The sequence below is a fragment of the Tasmannia lanceolata genome, unplaced genomic scaffold (genome assembly GCF_043159265.1).
Source record: "Tasmannia lanceolata isolate RefF3 unplaced genomic scaffold, GAP_Taslan_0.1 ptg000005l, whole genome shotgun sequence".
Lineage (NCBI taxonomy): Eukaryota > Viridiplantae > Streptophyta > Magnoliopsida > Canellales > Winteraceae > Tasmannia > Tasmannia lanceolata.
In genome coordinates, this window is record NW_027518682.1 from 2,037,544 (window position 1) to 2,062,897 (window position 25,354).

Consider the following 25,354-nt stretch of genomic DNA (forward strand, 5'->3'; position numbering starts at 1 on the left):
CGGTTCTGATAATCAGAATTGTGGCCACAGCTACTGAGCTATGTAATTAATTTGGACAGTGCCCGTCCCATAGTCGGACTTAAGACTAAATAGAAACTCAGAGTAGAGACTCCTGTAATCTTCTCTAACGACTCAACTGAAAGTCCATAGTAGGACCCACTGTGTATAAATGTCCGGATAATCCTGATATCATGTTCGTGGCACAAGCACTGCATCTCATAGTATCTTTTGTGTAGTGCATCTCACGGTTCATCTTTTTTCTTTTTTTTACATGGTCCATTTTTTGAAAAATCAACACTTCACTGAGGAACAAATTTGAAATCAAACCCATCTCATGAAGAGTTGTGGTCTGGAGCAGAATAAAATATTTGCCTCGGAAAGTGTATTTCTCAGGAGATTTTAATTTTAAATTTTTTTTTTGTTACTTTCGTGTTTATATTGGGGGAAACATGAAAAAATGGGAATATGTAAAAATATTTGATTTAATAAACATAGGGTGATGATATTTTCACCCCCCTGCAGTACTTGCACACCCCCTGATAACGGGATTTGACATAAAGTTGCCCACTTTTCACGTCAAATCAGGTTATAAGGGGGGTGTGCACGTAACGTAATGCAAGGGGGGTGAAAATATTCTCTTCCACAACCTTGGAAGAACCATTTTGGATTTAAAAATGAAAATGTAGGATTTAAAAATAAGTAAATAAATAAATAAATAAAATCTCAGGACCATTTCAGGATTTTGTTGTTTTATCAAAACGTTGCAATAAAATCACGATATTTTGAAAAAGTCGGAGATATTTGTGACGGTCTCAAGACCATGGACAAAATTGATGATGGCAGGCAGGATGGCATAATTCAAATGTCCCAGCACTTGAATGTGTTTAGATTTTTACTACATTTTATCATCTTTTTGCTTCTATATTACAAATCTTGACAAAATTACATGAAATGCATAAGGGTGCTCTCTGTCATAGGAGCCTAAATGCAAATTTAATAGGAATGGAGAAGGAAAATTGAAAGACAGGACTGAGGTGATTCTGCAATGTTTACTATTAGGCTTTGGTAGCTTCTAATGGTGCCGCGGCTCTGCTGGAGATAATCTGCTCGTAAAGGTCCCTTATTTTCAACCCAACCATAGTTTGGAAGAGACCAGTGCCATTGTTACTGCCGGGGAAGTCGGAGTGCTTCAACATTTGCTGCGTAATTTCTCCATAAAACTTAGTAGAAATGTTGCTAAGATGGCTTTCCACATAGATCAGTTCATCTAATCTGTCAAACTGCCCATCCATCTCCAACACAGATACCTGATGAAACAGAAACAAATAATAGGTTTGTTATAACTTATAATCATGATCATAGTATAGAAGGGTTTTGTTTCAAAGCAATTATCACATTGATCTACTAATAATAATGTGTCATCCTACTTCGGAATCTTACAGTTCATAGACTTCTTGGGTCTTGAAATTGATTATGGTGTACGGCTTTTTGGTGACCAAGGTTCTACTCAGATTTTTTTTCTTATAGTTTTTTTTATGGGGACGCAACACGAGGAATTTCCAAGAGGTCACCCATTCTAGTACTACGCTCGCCCAAGCATGTTTAACTTGGGAGTTCTGATTGGATCCAATGCATATGTGCTGGTATGATAGCACCCTACTAAGGTTCTACTCAGATGACAAAGCTAGTTACGTTAACTAGCTTAGCTTCGTCATCGATAAGTTGCTGATGGAAGTACAGCAAACAAAAAAATCATGGGGAACCAATCCAGTCCTTTTAACGGGAATTCTCTGTCTGTTCTTAGAACTATAATTTGGGTTGAGAATCAACTAACATTAAGTTTTTCCACCACTAACTACTTTCCAGGAACCACAATGAAAGATGATAGGAAACCCATCCAATTCAGATGAACAAATCGATGTGGTTTATATCAGTGTGAGGAATCCTTCTGCAAATCCTTATATTTTCATAACCACTCCAATCTAAAACCATAAGGTAAGTTTACTTACTGAGCTTGAAATTGGAAAGGCAGAGAAAACAAAGAAATTTGGTTTGAAGATTTTGGTTCAGTTACCTCATGGGAGAAGTAAGCGTCTGGCCCATAGAAGAATTTGATGCCTGGATAGGAGCATGTTAGCTTCCTCCCACAAGGTATCCATGAGATAGTGGAGCCTTCATCGAACAAGTAAATCGGGCTGAAATATTTTACTCCTTCTTTCATTATTAAACGAACCCTCAAGACCTTCCCTTCATTATCATCGGGAATCAGTTCTGTGGGCAGAACTTCGATCACTGCATCTGCATATTGCTTTTGTGGGTCTGCACAACAAAAGAATGGAAGTAATGTTAGGATTGCACGGGAAGGACTGAATATTCAAGCAGAGAACATGAGAACACCAAAATATCCATTTACTATTATATATTAAGGGCCTCTTTGGGTGCCACCAAATTCAGTCCTTATATGCAAAGAAATCTATTTTAAGTTAAATCATTTTTTGGAAGGCCTTTTTGGAAGCCATTAACTATATCATTCCTACAACTGCTATCATTATTTGCAAATAATCAGATTTAACTTCAAAAACATTTGCGTATAAGATTACATGCAAGTAGTTTCTAGAGACAACCAAAAAGACCCAAAAGATTAAAGGTGTCTGGAGCTTTTCCTGTTATTCTAAAAACACCCTCATCTGTGTATAAATCCCTTTTGCAAGCTCATTTTCCTGTAATGTGGTGTCTGGCTCTTTTCACATGTAAATGCTAATTTGAAAATGTTCCTCTTGATTTGCTTTGTAATTACACTTTATTGAATTCTATGAAGAGCTAAAAGGCACAAATGCAACTCTGTAAAAGGAAAGATGGCTGATTATATTTGATAAAGAAATATACCAATGAAAGCATCAAAGTCTGGTTTTCGGGCTTCAATACTGGCTTTAATACTCTCAAGACTGTGCCCCCGTTCCGCCATGTCTCTCTGCAACTCTTCCAACAGTATCAGACCAAAGAACAAGGATAAAAGCGACTCATTTGCAGAAAAAATTCTTGATAAGATGCCTGCTTGCTTACCTGAATTTTCCAAGCAAACTTTACTTCATTGCTAATGTCCAAGTAGATGCTGAAATCCAGGAGTTCCCTCACACGAGAGTCATACCTGAGAAACAGGAAAATTTATCGACTGGTATTTATTGATCAACTGTACAGAAAGAGTTGCTTGTAAACCCAACTGTTTACTAATTCATAACTTTGTAAGTTTTTTTTCCTTTTTGATGAAGATAACAAGCTTTATTAAGATTACAGAAAAACAATGCAAATAGAGGTAATTGGGTAAAAGAGGCCCAATATACATTTGCTGTCTCCATACTCCTGAGTTTGCCAACTTATCGGCTAGGTCATTAGCACAGCTCAGAACGAAATCAAAAGAGATCTCCCGGTCTCTACAGAACTTAGTTAGTTGTTCAAGAAGTTTGTGAACTCAAAACTAACAGTTGATCATAAAATAAATATCTTAAATAAATTTAAAAGAATGAAGTTTCATCGAATAAAACTATTTGGTGGTATTACAATCTACCATAGAGATGGTACTCTTTCAAACCAATGAAATAGACAATAGAAGTGAAAAGTTGGCAAGCTGATGTGAAACCTAAGAGAAAAATGTATGTATCTCATTTGGCTTCCTGAAATGAATAAGTAGGAACTTCTTCAGTTTATGAAACGAAATGCAAATATAACTAGTATGAGTAGACAACTGATCAAAAGAACAGTGCAATTATAATATGCAAATTGACCAACCAAGTCCATTATTTGAACAACTAACTGGATGAAAATCCATTAATTGAACATCTAACAGGATGAAAATCTTGCAACATGGGAATTCCTAATTTCAGAAAATAATTAAAAAGAAAAATTGTCCCATTATAATAAAAACCAGAGAATTTCTTATCTATCCTTCATGACCTGAGATAAATATTTATGAATTTAAATTTGCAATACTTGTTATTTTTTCAGAATTTATGATTTTGTAAAAATTTTCAAGAGCACTGATAAAGAATACTCATGCTATTCTTGACAAAAACTATTCATATTTTGGTCATCTATGAGGATTCTAAATTTTTTCTCATTCTTGAAAAAACAGGCATTATTGTGAATTCGGGCCATTAATAACTTCCTGGAGTGAAAGCAAGTCATAGAATCCATTAATATCAACAATATTTGCCAAAGTGGGAAGCGAATGTGAGAATCAGCTTGGGAAGCAGGTAGCCGGAAAGCGTGAAAGCATTAAAGGAAGCAATGGGGAAAGTAATGCAGAATCAGTAGCCTTATATATACTCCCATTCCAATACACTCATTCGGCACAACCCAAAGGGGAAAACGCTCTTTTAGGAAAAAAATAATCATCGAAATATGGTACTCTTAATTAAGAGGAAGCAAGTTGGAAGAGCACTTCCACTAAATTTGGGAAGCAAGAAGAATTTAGCTTCCGATGTGAGCTTCTAACCCACTCATGGAGCTTCCGGTAACTAAAGGTATCAACTTTGAGGAATAAAACCTTTCAATTCTATGTATGAAACCCCAAAGTGGGAAGAAAGGTTTCCTTTCTATTTATGGAATGTAAGCCACACAAATCCATAATAGATAATCAATTAAGCGGTTAATTAAAATTACTAATTCCCATCGTGAAAGACCTTAGAGTAGAAAATCCTAAAAGCAATACAAATTGAATATTAACCAAGACAATATCAAGAGAATTGAGACAAAACAAAATATACACAGCATTATATATGCTATCCACCGATGAAGGTAACAAAATTGACTTCAAGAAAATTAAAACTACAAGAAGAATCTATATCTTTCTAGCAATCCTTGCTATCCATATCAATAACAAGACATCCATCAATTAGAAGACTAATAAAGTATAAACAAAAATCCAACATAGACCCAATAATTCCCAGACAGAAAACATAGAAATCAGAAATTTGAAACTTACATTGGATGCAACCCTTCAATGACCAGAATCTTGGGAGGCTGAATAAGCTCAGGAGGATCTAGCAGACCAGACACATGGTTATAGATTGGTTTGTCAACTGCAATTCCTTCCTTGAGAGCCTTCACCTGCTCATACATGAGATCAAAGTCGTTGGCTCTTGGGTCTAATGCAGTCACCCCCTTCTCCTTCCTCCCTTTCCTATCAAGAGAGTGATAATCATCCAAGCAAATGACAGTGGTTGTGTCACTAATCAAGGTATTGGAGTCAGGATTTCCACCCTTTGGTGGCTCTGCTGCACCACCAAAAACACTTGTCAATCTCCTCATGAAAGTGCTCTTCCCACAACCAGAATCAGCTGCCAACCCAATGACAATTGTCTTTTCAGCAGAGCATGAGATCTCAGAATAATTGTTTCCTCTGCTAGTTTTCTTGCTACTGCTGTAGAAAAAAACCTGTCTCTGATGAAAACCCAAGTGGGTTTTTGTTGGAGTGGAGATGGAACTGGTTGAGTGAAGTGAATGGGAGGTGTAGACTGTGCAAATTGCCATTTTTGGCCTTTAAGATGCTTTTGGGGAGAGATATGAAGTTGGTTTTTCTTCTTTCCTTCAGTTTCTGAAGGTTGACATACTGAATTCTAGCTGGATTTTAGAACAGACATACATGGGTTTTTTTTTTTTTTTTTTTTTTTCTCCTATGATTTCAAAAGAAAAGCTGGAAGAGAGGATGTGGATGGAGAAATCTGAAAGTAGTTTTTTTTATTTTTTTTTAAACTGCTTTTGTTATCAGAGTATTTATATAAGGTTATTGTGATGATTGAATGATGATGTGGGGTTTCAAAATAGGCTGTTACTACCCCTTGTTTTTGACAAAGTTTTGGAGGTTTTGAGGTGGAAAGAGTGTGGACATGGTTGGACTAAACTTAGGGCGCTCTAAGTAAGTTGTCTTTTAATTTTCTTTTATTCTAGAATATAAATAAAAAATCTAAATCTTTGTGTGTGTGTGTGTGTGTGTGTGTTTTGTTGATTAGGTGATGCTTGTGATGAGCTAACAATTGAGGAAGAGCTTGGTGGTGGTTTCCTGACTTTGGATATGGCCCTGCCAGGTGGCAACAAGAAAGTGGTTGGTTGGAGATGAGGAAATGAAGGGTGTGGAATGGGAGAGATATGGAACATCATCCAGTGTAAGGGGTTTCATTGGCTTTGGATACGTTGAGAGAACATTTTTCTTGAACTGCTTTGGCAGCTTGTGATTAGACCAAGATGAAGTATGTGGGTTCATACAATGAGACCTTCCTATGTGAGACACAGGTAAGACTCCATGTCATATCAAATAAGCCCACCATCCATCCAATCAGAATACTTTTGAATGTGGGACTGTAGCTCAGTTTTCACCGATCCATTCGCACTCCACCCTTAGGATGGTTAGGATCATCCTGTGAGTGTTATGTTACTGATGCCAACAGGATGAAAGGTCTGGATTAACCGGATGTGATGTTGGTGGGTCTAGTTACGAGTGTCTTATAAAGCTGCATCTCATAATATAACTCCACATTTAATAATTATATCAAGTTTGCAAGGGGTTTGTGCCACAGCCACATGCCTTCACAGACAAACAACCCTTGTTCAAAATTGAATTATTGGAAATATATATAAGCCCCCTTTCTTCCCCGGGCCACCCCCTGTAGTGTAAAAAAGAGTAGTAGAGGAGGAGATGGCCCTGGGAAGAAAAGGGGACGAATGAGTTTTGGTAGGCAATATTGAAGAAAGACATTTTGCCCCTAACTTGTGCGCCAGAGAACAGCCACCTCAGATGAATTGAATGAATAAGACAAAATTATCTAAAAGATGAGGGTCTGTGACTGTTCTCTCTCGCAAAAGTGCCTAGCAAATCAACTTTATAAGGAGTATATGTTGGCCCCACATCCCGTCTCACTTTTTGGTTTTCGCACACAAATTGTGGATCGCAACCCAATGCCAATATGAAGGAAAAGGATAGAATTATTAATTACACAGTTTCGTTGAAATATGTAGTTTATGGAGAATACAGATGTTTAGGGTTAAAAAACTTTCAAAACAAAGAAGAAAAAAGAGGATGGTCCATGTTGGAATATCCACACAAGTGGGAAAGTTAGGATAGTCTGAATTGGAGATTCTTCAGGACATGCGATAGGCCCACCAACATAAGGCTTATGGAAGAAAACCTAAGGCCCTGTTCGTTTTAGAATGTTGCAAACCGATTGTGGGCTCTTCACTGATTATTGAAACTCCAAAAGTAAACGTAATTTGGAGTCCAATAATCGGTATGGGCCCACATTCGGTTATCCCAATATAAAACGAAACGAACAGAGCCTAATAGACAGAAGAACATAAGGCTTCTCATCAGCTAAAGCAAGAGACATGTATCTCCTGAGAGATAATATGGCTGCATTTGGATTGCCGGAATCAGGCGTTTGAATTGGCATCCTATTACAATTCCACTAGATTTCAGCATTTAGTTCAAATATATGAATGGAATAAGGGCGGACAGAATTGAAACCGGGGCAGAAAGATGGGGGGGGGGGGGGAATGTTAGCATCTATTTCCCGCCACACGAACTGGTTTAGAATTAAATTTTTACTATAATCTGTTTATTACAAAAAAATTCTATCGAATTAGGGGAATTGGAATAGCTATCGAAATAGAGCGCGGATTTTGATTACTGATTCAGACAGAAAAAAATTGGTAGAGCATATAGGGGTTTGTGGAAGTAGGGGTGTCCATGGATCCACTTTGGACCGTTCACAATGGATGGAATCTATTTCGAATTGGACAGTCCATGAAAGCATCATAGATCCTACTTAAGTTGTACAGTTAGGATTTAAGGTTGGGAGAGGGAGGGAAGAAACTCCAAAGAGAGGAAGAATCATCACACAAATGAAAAAGTGGGAAAATAAAATGATGGGCAGGGTTCTTAAAGCTTGCTTTTGTTTAACAACGCAGTTTCTCTTCACTCCTAGCTGATCGCCTATAACAGAAAATAACTAAGATGGCTTATTTCTCTTTTCACAATAAGATCCATCTTTCACAGAGGGGACTCTGATTTTGCCTACTCTCAGCAATCAGGAAAAAACAAAACAAAGTTTGCTTGAACAGCATCAGATAAATGGAAATCTTACTATGCATGGATTTAAAGAAACAAGACTCAAAAACATGAATCCTATTGGGCAGTCCCGGTACATGAACATCCACATGAAAAAAGAAGGAAAAGCTATGACACCTCCAGCAGTATATGTATATCAACATGTAAAATCAGACGGCATATCATGGCATTCGACTTCAGGTCTTGGCTCCCCTGAAATACATGTATACTTTCTGCAAAAACCAAACAATAACAAAACTTGAGTTATATAAGCAAGCAAGAAAGAAAAAACATATAAAATTTCTCCTCTTTTTTGTGTGTGTAGAATGGAATTTCACATGTTTGGAGATGAGTTTAGGCCTTAGTTTGAGCTTTAAAGCCTTTGTTATCTATAAGTCAAAAAAAAAAAAAAAAAAAAAAGGTCTTTGCACGAATTAGTAACACAGGATGCATCAAGAAAAGAAACTGAAATAAAAAGCATTAAAGATCATAATTTGCCCAATCTCTCTTATTTTTTATGAATTCAATATCTAATTTTCTATCGTTGATAAACACATGCCACATCTGATCATTCATGAAAATGAGAAATAAATCAGGCATGTGAGACTCGAATAGAACCATAAAAGATGGGTGCTCAAAGCGAACCATAATAGGGTTATCATATAAGAAGACACCATTTTATAGAGGCCGTTAATACGAAAGAGATAGAGAGACCAGATTCTACTGAGGAAGTTGATCTCTTTGGGCTGCTTTCAAAAACGGTAGCATGCTCCTAGAGCAGCTGGTTTTCGCAAGCTATTTTTTCAGGAGTTATGGGAGGTGGACAAAGTTGATGTTACGAAGTATGTTTGAGTAGTTCTTTGTAGGGCTGGCAAAGGGGCGGGGCGGGGCAGGGCAGGGCCGGATGTTGCAGTCCCCGTCCCCGTCCCTGCGGGGAATATCTAGTCCCCGTCCCTGTCCCACACAAAAAAATCCTCACCTCAAAAAAAAATTTTAATGCCCGTAAAAAAGAAAAAGACAAGCTGTGTTTGTGCACTTATCAAAATACGGTAGTGCCAATATCACTAGCCTAAAAGAAATATTTACTGTTAACAAAAAAATACTAAAACATTACTAAAATAAGAGGATATTGATAATGGCTTGAGTATTAAAACGGGGCGGGCTGGGGCCATCCCAATCCCCGCTCCAAGTCGGGGAATCCCCACCCATGCGGGGCGGGGCAGATCCCCGTTTTCACGGGTGAAATTGCCAGCCCTAGTTCTTTGACGGGACGTGACTTGATATGAGCGAGGAGGCCTCTTTCATTACGCTCATTCCTAAATGGGATGGACCGATCCACTTGGCTGGTTTTCACCCCAATAGTTTGATGGGGACATGGACCTGGCCAAGGTGTTTGTTGATCGATGGAGACGTGTTTTTGGGAGGATTATTTGAAACCCGCAAAGTGCTTTTATACATGGGAGAGGGGCACATATTTCCAACAAGTGCTTTGAATGGTATCACAAGCATGGTCGTAGTGGGATGTTGTGCAAAGTCGATATGGTGAAAGCCTGTGACAGGGTGGAGTAGTGGAGAATCTTGACTACCTGTTGGATAAGATGGATTTTGGTACCCGCTAATGGTGAAGGTGGATCCACTTTGTGTTTCTTCCGCCTAGTTCTCAGTATTGGTGAATGTATCTCTCCTAGGGGCATCTTCAAGAGCTCCAGGGTATCTGCCAAGGAGATCCCCTCTCCACTCTTCTATCTATGATTGTGGGAGAAGCTAAGTCAGATGCTTGACAAAGCACGGATTGATAGGCTCATGCAGGGTTTTGTTCTTAACCCCTTTAGTTTGGGCACTCTTCTCTTTAGCGATGCTAGTGAGAAGGCGATGACCTTAAGGCAGTGCTTCGGAGTTATGAAACATTGATGGGTCGAAGAATGAACTTCCGAAGTCATCACTTATGGACACTAGGTTGGAAAAAGGGGCGTCGGATGATTTACAATATAGTGGGGTGAAGGCATGCCTTTATCCCAAACTCTTATTTGGATCTTCCGTTGTGTGAGTGGAGACCTCATAAGTCCTCCGGACTCTTGCATTTCAGCATGTTGAAAAGTTGTCCACGTGGAAGAAGTGCATCCTTTCTTCGAGGGATAGAATCACACCTGTAAAGTTTGTCCTAGCTAGTATGTCAATGTCCTTTTATTTTGCTTTCTAATTGTCCAATGGAAGAACTATGGAATGACATGGAGGAGTCTAGGAAGTATCATCTGGATATTGGAGGTAGCATACAAGCATAAGAAAGTTTGGGGTTCAGGAGTCTCGGAGTGATGAACTCAACATTGCTCAGCAAGTGAGTTTGGTGATTTGGGGAGAGGCAGTCCCATTTTTAGAGGATTATGAGCATGGAGTGCGACCTTAAGAGAGGGAGAATGGCTTTATATAATGAGATATACCTCGGAGTTACAGACAGTGTAGATTTTGCATCAAGGTTGATCATTGTATTTGGCTATCGAGTGATCCATGGTGTGGTGACCTATCCCAGAGGGATGAGGTGTTTCTTCTATTCATGATGCGATTGTTGGGGAAAACTTCAGATGGGAAGAAAGTAAGGTGGTTTGGGACATCAAACTTCATCATTTGTTCTTTGCCAGAGAGGTTAGACACCATCACACCGTGGCTGAGTTTACGAGGAGATTATCAGTTTACATTCAGCAGTCGAGTTGAAACTGAAGCATAAAGAAGGCTTGCCATAACGGAGTTATCCTGTGAGATCTTTCTTTAACCAGTCAAACGTGCATTTAGTCTCCGCATGGATGGTGTGGCAGATTCCAACACCCCTCCGGTAATGGCTTTCTACTAGACAGTGTCTTGAAAATATCCTCACGATGGATCAACTACATAATCAAAACCAAAATATAATTAGCAGGTGCAGCTTGTGTGGCAGGGTTGAGGAGGTTGTGGACCATATCTTCATCCATTGTAGGTTGTAGCTATGTGGGTGAGATCTGGAGGTTTAGCCTACCCTTGTTTGAAGTGCTTCGAAGCACATTGACAAGCTGATTGGGACTTTGAGCCTTTGCTCCATAGATATCAAGAGGTGGGATTATTTATAATCTCTTTGGATGCTAACTTATAGTTGGATTGGAAGCAGATAAAAGGATTTTCAAAGGCACCTTGCAACCAACGCATGCATGGTGCTTTCTCTACTACAGTGAGATGGGCGATGGGGCAGAAAGAGTTTAGTGATGTAACGGAGCATCAAAATTGGCACATTTCCATAATTAATACTATTTGATGTTGGTATGAAGTCGTCAATGATAAAGGGACTAAGAGTAGACTTAGCCCGAGTCCATTTCCTCCACTGCCCTCAAACTTAACATTGTCTGGAGCTAGAAAAGCAATCCTGGACAAACTGGTATCAGTGGTGGGGTTGGAAACCAAAGAGGTGAGATCATTAAAGCCTTCTCAGGTCCCATTGGTGTTGCGGATTCTAATGAAGTGGAGCTAAAGTAATGTGAGCCGACGATGACTGCATGTTATTTTTAGAGACTTTAGATTAGTTTAGTTGCAATTTTGTATCTAGGACTAACATTTTAGTATTTTGCTATGTTGGAACCTAGATGCGGAGGTTGTCTACATCACTCAGGGCCCACACCACCTCACACCCATCATCCACACAATCTCATCTCATGCCTTGACCTTATTAGCCTTAAGTACGTTTATTCTTTTATCCAATTTCACCGTAGAATATCGAAAAGCATGGCACCCACCGGTAAAAATGGTCTGCGGTGACAACGAGTGCATCAAAGTAGCTCGCATCGAGGTCGTGTTACTCATCAAGATAGTCAGCAAGTGGTGGTCACTCAATTTTTCAGTCTTCGTTTGATCCTACGTATGAGTTGAAAGAGAGGATTCCGGTGGTTAGCTAATCACTAGGGCCCGGGTGTTCCCCCGGCGTGCCGATAATGGGAGAGTTCGAAGAAGACATCTCTTCTATATTAGAGAGAAGGCGAACCCCCTAACTAGTTCAAAAACTTCAAGCTCGTTACGGTTCATCCCCGAAGAGGGGCAGTAATAATAGATGCTCTCCCCACTTTCTCTCTGAGTCTCCTCCCTAGAGACAATATAGTAGTTCACCCCGTATCACGCAAGGCCTCTCCTATAAGCCCTATATTAGTCAAGGGATCAAACGAGAGAGAGGAAGTGCCTATACTATATTCAATAGTCCTTAGTAATAGGGGTGAAAGGGGAACATTATGTTGGGGTATTTAAGTCATTCACCAATGACTTACGTTATCTTATATCCTATTAATCCATAGGGTAGACCCACTCACTTAAGTTATATCTTATTGACTAGTAGGGAGGGTCCAACAGCCCATTTTTATTATAAATAACTTTAGACAACAAAGTACCAACTCATCTTATAATCAAATACGTGAATCTGACCATATTACTCAACCTAGAAATATCATCATGAGCATTCCCTCAAACTCATCATAGGATATAAGACTTATGTACTAAACCTGATAGAGCAAAAATCATAAAGTCAGCAACCGGGCAATAGATGTCGTTTAAAAGCATGCTTTCTCAAAAGCAGGCCCTGTTAGAATTATACCTATCTTCACGTATCTCATTTCAATTTTCGATAAGTTGAGATACACAACATAGGGGAAGAGGGGGAGAGGGAGAGAGGGGAGGGAGGTCTTGGGTTTCCAACACTAACCTGAAGCACCCACAAGCTTAAAAGCGATTCCAAACAAAACAAACCGAATCCAATCAAGTAGAAGATCTGCAAGGGAAACAAAAAAAATATTATTACCATTTAAAAAATCATAATACACAACAATCCATATTCAGAAGAAAAAAGAACCAGGGAATACTTTCACAAAGTCGATGATTCCCATAAAACTCAAAGCCCTTGAGTTTTTTTAATCATTAAGAACAAATATAGTTTTGTTTAGTATTATTAGGTAAGCTACAGTTAAGGACTAGAGGTATACTGAAATAAGATCCCTCTAGGACTTTGTCTGAGTTTGCATGAACTCAACAACCTTACTATTCCTCTAATAAGTGAATTGATCAAAATGATAGTTCATTTCTGATTCAGATTATAAGTTGCAACAAAAAATAAAAAATTAAATGTCGCAAAGCATGTCTAATGCAACTTACCCCAACCAACACATGGTCCGAGAATACATCAACAGCCGCAAGGATGCCCCTGCATACAGAAAGCAATCATCACATTAGTTTCATAGGATTTTGCTATTCTGAGTTGAAGTATGCATATAAAAGGTGGCAAATGCAATAAAACACATAAAATGCCCTTAAGTACTATCATATCATATATACAAAACTGTAAGACATGGTAATAGGAGCACAGAATGTCGAACCCAAAAACTGATGGTAGCATAACAATGTTGAATAACACAAAGCCAGTCAACCACCATTCCCAACTTAATTTCTCTTTTAATTATATCTAAGGAACAGAGAATTCTTACGGAAGCACTTACGTCAATGACTTTCCGTGAAAGACAATCGGAGGAGCAATAGCAGCAAATATGCAAAAACCTACGTGGAGCTGCAACATGACAATATCAATAACATGGGAAATATAAGTAGAGAATTCAGAATGATGCTTAATCAGAAGATAAAGTTCAGATGAATACCAAGTAAAACAGGAAAAACCAGCTAAAACTCAGGGCACTATCCGTCCTGTAAATGAGAAAAGACAATTAACAAACCATTCATCATCAAGCAAAACAAACTCCTGTAATTCCATGCAATTACAAATGCAAAATAACCCAAAACAGCTGGTATTTTCTTAGGTGATCACCATTTTTTTTTTTTAAAGGGAAAAATACAGTTACACACACATTCAACGATAACCCTGTAGTTTCAAACTCATCAACTACAGCCCCTGACTTTTCATTGTGGATAAGGTAGGCCGCCTTAGTTGACGGTTCGTCCACAAATCAAAGGGTTGGGATGATCCTATGGAGCTGATTTTTTGGGCACACCCTATCTATGTCAAGGCCCATCAAATAAATGCTTTGGATCATCCAAACAATGTGAGCCCAGTGTGTTTCTGGTAGTGTTTGAATTGGGTATGGGGTTTTGATAGGGTTTTGGGGTCTTAATTAGCATTGATAGTGTTTCAAAAGAGGGGGTCTACCTTATACGCATTGAAAAGTCAGGGGGTGTAGTTGATGAGTTTGAAACTACAGGGTTATCATTGAATGTGTCAGAAAGTTGAGAGGGTGTAACTGTATTTTTCCCTTAAAAAAATGTGAGGATACTCCAAATCTTTCAAAAACAATAACGACACCCCGCATCTATGCAACTATACAAGTGTTCGACGGAGATGTAACGCCAATGTTCCAGGTGAAGCAAAAAGATTAAAGTGTTCTGGTTTTCTTTTTCATATATATTTTTGGAACCATTCAAAAAAAATTATTTTTGGAACAAAAGGATAAAAATAATTGGTCATCAATTTAAACTTTAATATATCCATACAATCTAGAAGGGTCTGATAGCAATTTTAGGAACATATGATTCTTACATTGTTCTAGATGACAATAAAGGTTTTCTTACGAACTAAAAGGGGCATCATTCTTGACAGTTATGGCAACTACATCACCCAGATATCGGTATGGCAAGAGTGCATCATGGGTACAAGACTTGCACTTCAATTGAAGTTTCCAACACATGCACAACACTCATTTTGAAATGTCTAGGAAACATAGTGTAGCAAAGGTTATGAAGCAAGAATTTTTCCTGCTTCTCAATTGCTTTCGCCCTTAATACATCGAAAATTATTCCATTTTCTCAAAAATCAAAGCACTATAGTTATTGATAATTTATAAGGCATTTTGCAAATTACTTAGGTCATATTGGAAGAAAAGAAAACAACTGTGCTTGGTCACTTTGCTGAAACCACAAATTTTGGTACTTCGGATAAAAGTGCTACCTTGCGTAGCTGTCCCAGGATAAAACAAACTACCTCAAAAGGATCTATTGGTCATTTTTACCATAACTTTTCTACCATACCTCATACCACGATACAGAGGCCTATACCACAGCACATATGAAAGAGGACATCCAAGTAAAGAATAGATAATTGCAAGGAAAAAGATTTTAACACCTGCAAATGGTGAAATACTCAGAAATTAATATAAATTAAGACACACAAAATGACATTAGAGCAAACCAATTCATGCACGTTGCCTGGAAACTACAGCTTACCTCCACCTTTAATCCAACAAACAGTCACAGCAACTATATTCCATGTCAGACAAAAAACGATACCTGTAAGACCACTAAAAGTAATTAGTTCACAAGCACCTGGAGCGAAGAATTATAATATACATGAGGACAGGTCAAAATTTGACAAATCTACAAGGAATACTTTCCAGTCACAGACTTCATGGAGGATTGTCATGAAGAATTCAAATTTTTAATGGGAAGAAACTAACAAAGTGGGATATTCAGGATAGAATGGCCAGGATAGGAGGGTAGCAGCCACACAACTGGTTTTTGTTATAAGCCAAATACTCTTTAGAGGCTGCAAGGCACCAAAGTGGCTACTCCACATCACAGATCCTTCTCCGAGCATGTAAGGTGAATACTAAGCAGTGGCTCTTCCATCAAGGTAAACTCCATATCATACGATTTTTCTAACAGCATGGGGAGAGACTTCTGGAGGGACTCTTTTCAATTACAGTAGCAATCATTCTGGTATATTAGGTTCTGCTGGTTAAAACTTCAATACAGTCCATTAAAAAAAAATACTCCAATACAGTACAAGGGATAAAGAGTATTTTGACATTCTTGATTAACTAGAATAACTTGGCCAAAAAATTGTACAGAATATGCACAGCACAAGTAAGGGGTCGATATTCCTCGATTTCCAAGGCTCCTTGCTTCTTGGTGATGAGGGAATTGAACCTCGATTGGTACCTCTATTTATTTTTCCCCTCTCGTGGAATCAATTTATGAATTCGGCCAAATCTCCCTTAAGATGATCCCAAAACTCAAGGACTGTCAGATCATGGTGCTTCATCTCCCTCCAATCTTCATAGTCCATACTGAAGATTGTTGTGTGTACCTCTTTCTTTTTTTAATGGTTCTTGTGTGTACCTCTTCTTCATCAAAACTTCTTTAAAAACACACAGCTTTATTCCTCTCAAGGGATTTAAAGGGTAAGCAATCCAATTTCACTCTCCATTATCAAGTAAAAAGTTTTGCTTAAAAAGTTCACAATTTCCTCTTCAATCGCTTGTTTATCTTCACAAGACAGTCTACCACTTCAAGACAAGAGATACAATTCCTCCTTTTTCTAGTGTTTGCCATTTATGATAAAAACATGTGTTGTCCCCTTATTTATCCAAATAGCCCTCAATTTTAGCCGCCAACTTTCCTCTTCCCTTCTAAAAGTTTTCATTTTCCTCACTACATTCAACTCTCTCCATGTATTCTATGGTGAGTTTAAAATTACATTGAAGCAAAGAGATTCATGACAAGTGTTTGCACAGTTGACCCAGAACAAGCAATGAACACATCTAATCTGGCAACATCATTTCATTTAGCATCAATTATGTGGAGACATAGGTGTCTCTTGCTCTTGAATCTTGACCATAGGCAATTGGTAAAACTATAAAAATCTAGGAATTGTCTGGAGCAGTAATGGAGAAGAGCCATGATCATTTGTGTACATTGTTCCTTTAGAGGCTTTTGAGGTGACACATAGCATACCCTCTATATGTTTGCACTCCTCTGCCCTGAGTCCCAAAATTTCCTGAGTACACCTAAATTTGTTTCGTATTGGCCCAACTGCACTACGGTTTTTCTTTTTCCCTCATGTGTATGGCTGTGTGGTTGTGTTAGTTTCTTCTGCAGCCATTAACCAAAATACCCTTATAATTCTTTTAACATTTACTAGAATCTTCAACGAAATTGCCTTTTCAAATATCTAGGGTAAATATACTATATATAGGATAAATATACATATGCAAGTCATTTCAATTTGATCCAATCTCTTCAAAAACACTTTTTAATGATGGAAAAATTTTATTGGAATAGAGGGGGGAAAGACACCAAGACCGAGGTGGTCAAATAAAAGAGAAGAGTACAATGAGTTCAGCAACAAAGAAGTAGAGCCCTCAAGGTGCAAGAAAGTCAAAAATCTCCAACCTATAGCTACCAACACCTGCCCTAACTAATTTATTGGCATCACTGTTAGCCGATCTACGAATGTGATTAAATGATGGCGAAAATCCTGCAAAACAATCCTGAATCTCGTCGAAAAAGTAGGCGAATCTCCAAGGATGGGTGGTGATTTTGGTCTACCCACCGAATGACGTTAAGAGAATCTCCCTCAACGGGATATGGGTTAGTCAAACCTGTTTTTGGTTACAATGATTTCAATGCCAAATAAGAAAATGATTTTTTTTTCATTTCGAAACAGCGCACGGAAAAATATCTTCTAGAAATGTAATTTCTAAATTATAAAGAGAAAAAGTTAACTTTTTTAGTAGATATAAGGAGAAAAAGGCTAACTATGAAGTGAGAAGGTAAATTCATTAATGACCTGGGATCATATCTCTGTCCAGTGCAAATGATAAACGAAAGCTACGGTGGTAGGTTTTAATTTGAAGAGAAAATATGAGCATTCACCAATATTATTGGGTGCAAAAGGGGAACATATTTTAACCAAATGCTTCTAAAATGGAAAATCTTCAAGAAAGAGGATGTAGGAAAGATTTACAATCCATACCTAGCCAACTTGCAAAAGCCAGATACTGCAACCTTTGAGCATGGATTGGTATTTCGTTTGGTATATCATGATGAATGATTGGAAAGAAAGGGGGCCAGTTTTTGTCATCTGTGGGTACGCCAGCTGTATTATCCAAGATTGACAACACATAATAAGTATATGGCAAAAGTGAAAACAAGCACCATCCCTAACCAAAAAAACACAACACATAATAAGCACCTTAGGTTGCAATAAAGCTTACCTCTAGCCACAGCGTCTTCCCTTCGTTTTATGTCCTGCGTTAAATAAGATATGCATAAGGCATCTCAAAAAACTTAATATAAATACTCTGAAGCTATCGTGTCATAATGAGAGTATAAATATATATAACTGCGATAATGTTGATTAAATGATGCACTGTTTTTTTTTATATGATAGGTAAGCTGGAATTGAACCTCGGACCTCCGGGTTAAATGATGCACTGTTTTAGAACACGCATAAATCTCATTTACAAAGAAGTAACTCTGGAGTATTTATTTTCACAAAAAGTTATAGCGCTACCAGCACAGTAAGCTATATTTAAACAATCATTTAATATAAAAAATAACCTTCTCTCTTCTTTTCAAATCTGCTTCCCAAGATGAAAGTTCTCTCTCTTTTTTCTTGGGATCCTGCACAAAACCGCATGCCCTTCGATAAACAGCTCAATTATACACAAAAGTAAATATCAATATACATGGGAGATAATAACTTGTCAACTGCTGTTACATACATTCATTGTATCCAGTGGTATGTCAACAGTTGCATCATGTTTGTGGGTAAAGCCCAAAGGCTCAGGTGCCAGAGGAGGGAGGCGTGATTTTGAACCAGGACCTGCAGAATTCTGCAAAAGGACTACATCAGTGGATTTAAGATGGGCATTGAAATCAACAAAAAGATTTGCGAAGAAAAGTTCATCTCAATTTACGCTTTTACGGTGGCCCTATAAATATACCTCAACCAACATGTAAGCTGTACACATATAAAAAGAATATTAAAAGACGAGAAAATATCTCATTTTCTCAGCTCCATACACAACAGGCTTCAAGTGACATTGAATAAATAATCCCTACAATCTGGCTCTACAATAGACAATGAAGAAAGTGGACTTTCCCATTCGATTATTTAATGCTACATAAGATGCCGCTTGGCGTTCCATTTTAGAGAAGACAAGTTATTGATTATTCTTTCTTCTTTTTAATCTTTTATTCTTTTTGTTACTGTTTACACTTTGCACTAATCTCATAGATTCATGATAATTAGAATGTAATAACTCTATGCTCCTATAAGAAATGTGATCGTGCTTTGACAACCAAGGACGTCCACCAAGCACACCTCAAAAGTTTTTTTTTTCTTTCTTGTTTCTTCTTTAGCATACAGGTGTGACTTCTTGAACCATACATGACTGATGAGTGATAAGCAACCAAGAAAGAATTCTGCCATGTATGCATGAAAGGTATTAATTCTTTCAACGCAAGTCTTCCTCATTTAAACCTCGCCATTGGCGTTACGGCAATGCCATCCTAAAGTGCTACTAAATGAAGGATCTTATCAACATCCATGAATCATAAAAACATAGATCGAACTGCCGAATCAGAAAAATTAGTTATTGAATACCTCTCTATCAGCTAGGATCTTCATTCCCATTTAAGTGTAACCTCTCACATTATATATGGCTGAAAACCAACAGAGCAAAGATATTTTTCTGTTGTGTGCCAAGTATAACATGCCTTAGTGAGGCAAGGATGTGCGGCTCACCATCTGAAGTTATTTCATCCTTTTTTATAAGAAACAAAGAAAAAGAAAATTATCAAAACAAGAAAGAGAAGAATGTATTGCCAATCCAGGGTAAATCAATCGCACCCAACAGTCCAGTCTAAGTCAATCGCACTCAACAACATTGTCCCTGAAAATGCCCCTAATGGTCCACAGAGACCCGTATTGCCCAAGAAGAGTGCTAGTGTAGATGTCCCTTCCCAGTGCGGTTTCTCAAGTGTAAAATATACCATACACCTTGAAGGGAAATCTTCCACTAGTTCCCCATTAAGTCAACCCAAATGTCTAAGATCTTCTGAATACGAATCCAAGAAATAATAAATCCTTTAATCATCTCAATTATGATCAGCAATCCTACCTCATTATCGTCAAGGATCCTACTACTCCAGTCCTTCCAAAATCCTAGAGAATCGATCCACACTTGTAGTCGCACTTTTGGCTTTTATTGTGTCCTCACTCTCGACCATCTCAGTTTATCCACTGTTGTTTTCTTTTTTCTTCTTTGAAGAAAGTTTTATTTTCTATTTTAGAGAAGAGCAAGGATGCACAAGTTCCAAAGAAATCAGTACTTAGAGGAAAGGACAGATTGTCAAGGCCTCACCAATCAGTATTTGTAGGTTCAACCCACTGGACATCAAACAAGGAAATGATTAATGAATGATGTGTGCATGGAACTGTTTGAGCTCCCAACCCTTCCAACCCCTTTAATCGATATCTTTCCTCTGTCTGTCATCCAAATTTGGTCGGGAAGTTCATATGAAAAGGGGCAAGATAAGATCCAAAAAATCTGGCAGAAGTAAAAACAAATGTCTAAGATTGCAGAAAGGGGAGCAACAGGAAAAGCTGGATTAGTGGATAAGTTCATGGTCAATAAAAGTTCAGTTTTCTCTTGTTTGCTAGGCCTTTTGGGTGTAGCAAAGTTTAGCACTGCTGAAATGAAGATCCAGTCTCAAAAGGGACTCTGAAGTATAGGCAACCTCCTCAACAACCGAAAATATGGAAAATATTCCCATAGTATGAGGACATATTAACAAGGAGCGAAAGAAAAAGAAAAAAACAATCATCAAAAGCTCATCCAGAGAAACAATTAGAATCAATAAGGAGACACTTTTCCCGGGATGACGTTTTTTCTCAAATTTCAAATTAAACATGTACAAGGGGAAGAAAAGCAAATCTTTCAATGCACACACTATTCTTGGCTGGTAGATAGGTTGTTTGGGAGATTGTTTGCCAAAATTGTTTTTCCATGTGACTGGAATTACTTGTTCCTTATTATTTTCCACTTTGCAATTACCTAACCTTTGCAAAGTTTTCCATCGGATAATCCAGTAATAAATAAATAATGTACAATATTTATATCACAAGTGACTTAATAAATCTTCAAGCACAAAATATAACTAGAGAATCTACAAGAGTGACACTTTAAAATCTACAGAAGAATCCATTCAATCTACTCGAAATGAAGCAAATGGAAACTGAAACTCCACAGAAAAAAAGTGATGTGTACTTATAGGAATCAAGAATTATAGTTTTCTTGCTGCAATTTCAGCTTGTAATGAAGTTTACTAAAAATCGAAATTCCAGACTAGCAGTGTTCCGAACTACTAGAAATCGAGAGGTTAGGGTTTTCATGTCTACATCAAAATCTCACAATCGAGATCGGGTGCAAGGAGGAGGTGATGTGTACTAATAGGAATCAAGAATTATAGTTTTCTTGCTGCAATTTCAACTTGTAATGAAATCAACGAAAAACGAAAATCCACAGACTAGCAGTGTTCCGAACTCCTAGAAATCGAGAGGTTAGGGTTTTTATGTCTAGCTAAAAATCTCGCAATAGAGATCAAGTGCATGAACATAGCATTACATCTTTCCAGTAAGAAGTTCAGATAATCTAAGAATAAGGCTAGGATTACAAGGGAAAAAAATGAAGAAAATCTAGGGCAAAACAAGAGTAAAAAAAAACTGAAAACTGCGAGAAAGATTCTTATGAAGTTACCGCAAATGGATTCACTTCTTCTTCGTCGAAAGGATTCGGATCATTTTGTCGACGCATTTTTTCCTTTCCGGAATCTGGAAAAAATAAGCAGGTAGGGCGGAAAGAACGAGAGATCGACGGAAAATGCGATAACTCAAATGCGGGAGATGTTGGAGCTTTTTTCTGCTTTTATAAAACGCGCACCATCGTACATGCCACGAAAATTACATCTACTTTCCGTTTTTACCCCTGATGGCGTGTTGCACAACATCCTGCCGTAACTCCCCAGGTTTTTCTTCTTCGAAAATGCCAAAATAACGGCGAAGTCATATATCAGCCCTCTTTTCTCCCTCGGCCCACCCTCTTCTCGTGGCAATCTGAAGAGAAATCATGAGCCCAACTGCCCGAGTCCATGGCTAAACAGATACTTTGTTAATAAGATCAAGGGGCTTTTAGAATATGGAAATCGGACACTATTTGAATCAAATGGTCAAGATCATCCAATCATGGCTAAATCGGGCTGACCAGATCAACGGACTCGATTATCTGCCACGTTTGAAAACATGGCCTATGTTATACAAACTATTTGATGAGGGCGTTCCTTCTCTCTTCAGCAATGGCGATGACAAGAAAACCTGCTTTTTTTCTGCTCTCGAATCTCCTCAAAACCCTAGATTCCTTTCACGCCAATTCGAACTCCAGAAATCTCTCACTTATCAGCAATCATACCGCGAAATGGATGCAGGTATTAATTTTCCCTACTCTTTATACATTGATTTATGGGTATGTTTCTTTTGTTTTTCTATCCCTCTCTTTTTTTTATAATTCTTTAGCGCAGTAATTGGATTTGGGTTCGATAATTTAATTTGTAGATTTCTGAATGCCAATTTCTGGATCTTCCCACGGTGTTTATGTTTTCTTCGTTGATCAGATCCGTTGTTTTTGTTTGTAATTGTGTGAGATTTCTGGTCTACCTTTGGATTTTGTCAATTTAGGGGAAAACCCTAATGAGCATGTTTTCTTTTTTGTAAATTAGGGTTTTTTTAATGGTTTGTAAAATTAGGATTATTAGGGTTTAGATGAGAATTTTTGATTAAGTAGTTATGAGTTTCAATTTATGGGATTCAATATTCTTTTGCTTCTTTGCATTTTTGAAGAAATTGTTCGACTTGGAGTTGAAGATTACATGCTTTCTGAGCCTCATTTTACTTAACTGATTAACACAGCATGGTCTGAACCAGCTTGTCTTAATTTTCATAAGAATCTTTATTAGCTGTGGAGGAAATTCTATTTTTCGGTATTATCTCTGTAAAATTTGGAACGACCTGTGTATTTGAAGGAGCTGTACTATGTTGACTGTTAGAGAGGGCCAGCAAAATGTGTTGTTGACAGTTGATTTGGGATAGAATGATTGTGGTGTGGAACTTAGAATTCTAGATTACTTCAACGTGGTATTCTAACTATTCGTATGGTGAAACACAAAAGTTTTGATCTCCATGAAGTCACAATGGTTGCAATGGCTTAGGCAGGACTGCAGGATGTACTAGACATTGAATTTGTGTGAGCCATTTGTAGTGCACTTGTTTAATCATTTATTAAGTTGCTACCATGAACTTCTTGAAAGTTCAAGTGCTGAAGATATCAAAACAAATGTCCATTTGGTGAAAATATTGGACATATAACTGATCTTATTATTATGAAAGCTTCAAGTCTCTCAAAGCTGAAGTAGAAGCACAGTTATCTTCTGCCCTGCTTGGCACCTTTTTTATGTTAAAACAATGTTGTAGGTTATGGTTAGTTATGATAATTAGAGATTTATGAAGGTGACTGTTGATTCAGGAATGGATTGAGTGTTGGGTTTTGCAAAACCAATTCATACAATTAGATTCATTACCATTGTAACTGAAGCTGGCCTCTCAAACCAGGAGGGACAGTTCTTTATGGCTTGATAACACTTTCTTATTCCTGACTTTTAGTACCATTCGTGGTTGGAAGGTATTTATTTATTGGAAAATGATAAAAGATGGTGGTTGTTAGGTTCGTTACTAACCCACCCCACTGGGCCCCACTTGTGCCAAGTCTATGTGATTGGATCCATTGCTTTGATTGGGGACTACAAGTCCGGCTAAATGCCTTTGGGAGCACCTTAAGCGGAAGATCGTAGGTACCTGACTCATCAAGCCTGTTTTAGGGTTCCTTCAACAGCAGCTAGACCATTTTTTTTGCACCTTTTTATGCACATGGGATGTCCATTCGGCTTGGGACCTAGATTGTACACTCAGCCTAGTCGTTCTCTTATGTATTTTCTGTTCAGTTTCTCTTTAGTTCTTGTGGGGGCATTCGTTGTCTTTTGTCTTTTTTATCTCCTGCAAGGATTGGAGACAGCTCGTGTCTCTTCGCTGTAATGTTTATGCATCATGAATGTAGTTTCTGTTTTTGCTAAAAAGAGCAGCAACTCAGACAATTCATTAAGATGTATGTACCGAGAGAGCCTTGGAAGTAAAAGCCAGGGATAATTCAGCGCAAAGAGAAACACTAATCATTTTAGGTAGTCTATATGCGGAAGTTTCTCAAGGTCCGTGGTCAAGATTTGGAACCAGGATCAAGGTGGCAATGTAAAGTATTTTGAAGTTGGAATGGGTTGGAATCCTGTGCATATTGAACTGTAGAATTACATTTCTCTGCATCTCTTGGTTTAAGCCTCTAGGACCATTAAAAGTCCATTTTAAAAAAAAGGCTCTCGGGCTTTGGTTGAATCAGGCTGTCTATCTTTAACCTTATTTACTACAAAAGCAGTATATTGAGACAGTGCTCAATGTCTCCAAACAGAACTCCAGTAGCTTTCTAGTGAATTTTCATTTTCAAAGTCAGCTCTAGAGAAGAAACATATCAAACACTAGTAAATGTATTGGTTTTAAATAGCAATTGTTTGATACTTGGTACAGGACACAAGTAAGAAATCTCCAATGGAGTTGATCAATGAAGTTCCACCAATCAAAGTTGACGGCCGAATTGTTGCTTGCGAAGGAGGTAATTGTACTTGTACTTAAACCTTATCTTAGAATTGGCTAGGCTCTTCTCTTCTTTCCATTTTCATTTATACATAATTGCATCGCTTGTAAGCTGATACAATTTTTTTGTGCCTACTGAATGCAGACAGCAATCCTGCCCTAGGGCATCCAATCGAATTCATATGTCTTGACCTGAAGGATCCTGCTGTCTGCAAATATTGTGGTCTCCGTTATGTTCAGCATCATCATCACTAGGAAGTCTGCTGTTTTTTAGCAGGATCTAGAGGGAGTTTATCGACCTCTAGTACAAACCATATTCCTCTTGAATGTAAGCTTTTACAAAAAACATGCATTGTGCCTTCAGATGTTTCTTGCCTTTGGGTAATAAAATGTAACTGACCGACTTTTTTAGAAATCAGTTATGTTGCCCCTGATAGCATGAATCTTTTGCCTTAAGGCATTGCTCCCATTTCGACATTACCTGAACAATTTGAGCACAATTTAAGTATTTTCTGGTATTGCTGTTCAAGTACTGAAACTGCATTTTGAAAGTAGTTATATCCAGATTACAATCTGGATATACATCGAAACACATCCTAAAAGCTTAGTCATGACACTTGACTGCAGGAATCTACCCCGACTTCCTTCTAGTCGGTGCATCCCTCGTTGAGTAGACGTACAAGGAAAGTAAAACTGACAACATTTTCCTAGTAAAAACC

General features: G+C 38.0%; 3 protein-coding genes and 1 pseudogene across 3 annotated transcripts; 1 reads left to right on the forward strand and 3 right to left on the reverse strand.

Annotated features, from left to right (window-relative positions):
- Positions 1–849: 849 nt before the first annotated feature.
- LOC143877050 (phosphoribulokinase, chloroplastic-like) lies at positions 850–5,989 on the reverse strand. Its single transcript, XM_077378778.1, has 5 exons — positions 4,982–5,989; positions 3,064–3,148; positions 2,887–2,971; positions 2,075–2,319; positions 850–1,307 (listed from the first exon to the last, which is right to left on the reverse strand). The coding sequence occupies exons 1-5, from the start codon at positions 5,527–5,529 to the stop codon at positions 1,056–1,058; spliced, it is 1,215 nt and encodes a 404-aa protein (XP_077234893.1). The 5' UTR covers positions 5,530–5,989; the 3' UTR covers positions 850–1,055.
- LOC143878032 (5S ribosomal RNA) lies at positions 1,539–1,657 on the reverse strand (annotated as a pseudogene).
- Positions 5,990–8,119: 2,130 nt separating the features above from the next.
- Positions 8,120–21,831, reverse strand: LOC143877051 (secretory carrier-associated membrane protein 4-like). Its single transcript, XM_077378780.1, has 12 exons — positions 21,646–21,831; positions 18,607–18,717; positions 18,443–18,505; positions 18,097–18,130; positions 17,856–17,978; positions 15,326–15,388; positions 15,131–15,224; positions 13,750–13,795; positions 13,594–13,661; positions 13,253–13,301; positions 12,807–12,872; positions 8,120–8,331 (listed from the first exon to the last, which is right to left on the reverse strand). The coding sequence occupies exons 1-12, from the start codon at positions 21,700–21,702 to the stop codon at positions 8,296–8,298; spliced, it is 810 nt and encodes a 269-aa protein (XP_077234895.1). The 5' UTR covers positions 21,703–21,831; the 3' UTR covers positions 8,120–8,295.
- Positions 21,832–22,097: 266 nt separating this feature from the next.
- LOC143877052 (NADH dehydrogenase [ubiquinone] iron-sulfur protein 6, mitochondrial-like) lies at positions 22,098–25,069 on the forward strand. Its single transcript, XM_077378781.1, has 3 exons — positions 22,098–22,369; positions 24,570–24,654; positions 24,781–25,069. Exons 1-3 carry the CDS (start codon positions 22,214–22,216, stop codon positions 24,888–24,890), a joined length of 351 nt encoding a protein of 116 aa, XP_077234896.1. The 5' UTR covers positions 22,098–22,213; the 3' UTR covers positions 24,891–25,069.
- Positions 25,070–25,354: the final 285 nt, after the last annotated feature.

Coding starts and splice junctions, on each gene's coding strand:
- LOC143877050 (XM_077378778.1), bottom strand. CDS start 5,529: ATGGCAATTTGCACAGTCTACACCTCCCATTCACTTCACTCAACCAGT. Junction 2,972..3,063: donor AGTTTGCTTGGAAAATTCAG/GTAAGCAAGCAG, acceptor GAAGAGTTGCAG/AGAGACATGGCGGAACGGGG. Junction 2,320..2,886: donor AGACTTTGATGCTTTCATTG/GTATATTTCTTT, acceptor TTTGTTGTGCAG/ACCCACAAAAGCAATATGCA.
- LOC143877051 (XM_077378780.1), bottom strand. CDS start 21,702: ATGCGTCGACAAAATGATCCGAATCCTTTCGACGAAGAAGAAGTGAAT. Junction 18,131..18,442: donor ATTTGAAAAGAAGAGAGAAG/GTTATTTTTTAT, acceptor TATTTAACGCAG/GACATAAAACGAAGGGAAGA. Junction 13,662..13,749: donor GGTTTTTCCTGTTTTACTTG/GTATTCATCTGA, acceptor GTCATGTTGCAG/CTCCACGTAGGTTTTTGCAT.
- LOC143877052 (XM_077378781.1), top strand. CDS start 22,214: ATGAGGGCGTTCCTTCTCTCTTCAGCAATGGCGATGACAAGAAAACCT. Junction 22,370..24,569: donor ATACCGCGAAATGGATGCAG/GTATTAATTTTC, acceptor TACTTGGTACAG/GACACAAGTAAGAAATCTCC. Junction 24,655..24,780: donor AATTGTTGCTTGCGAAGGAG/GTAATTGTACTT, acceptor TACTGAATGCAG/ACAGCAATCCTGCCCTAGGG.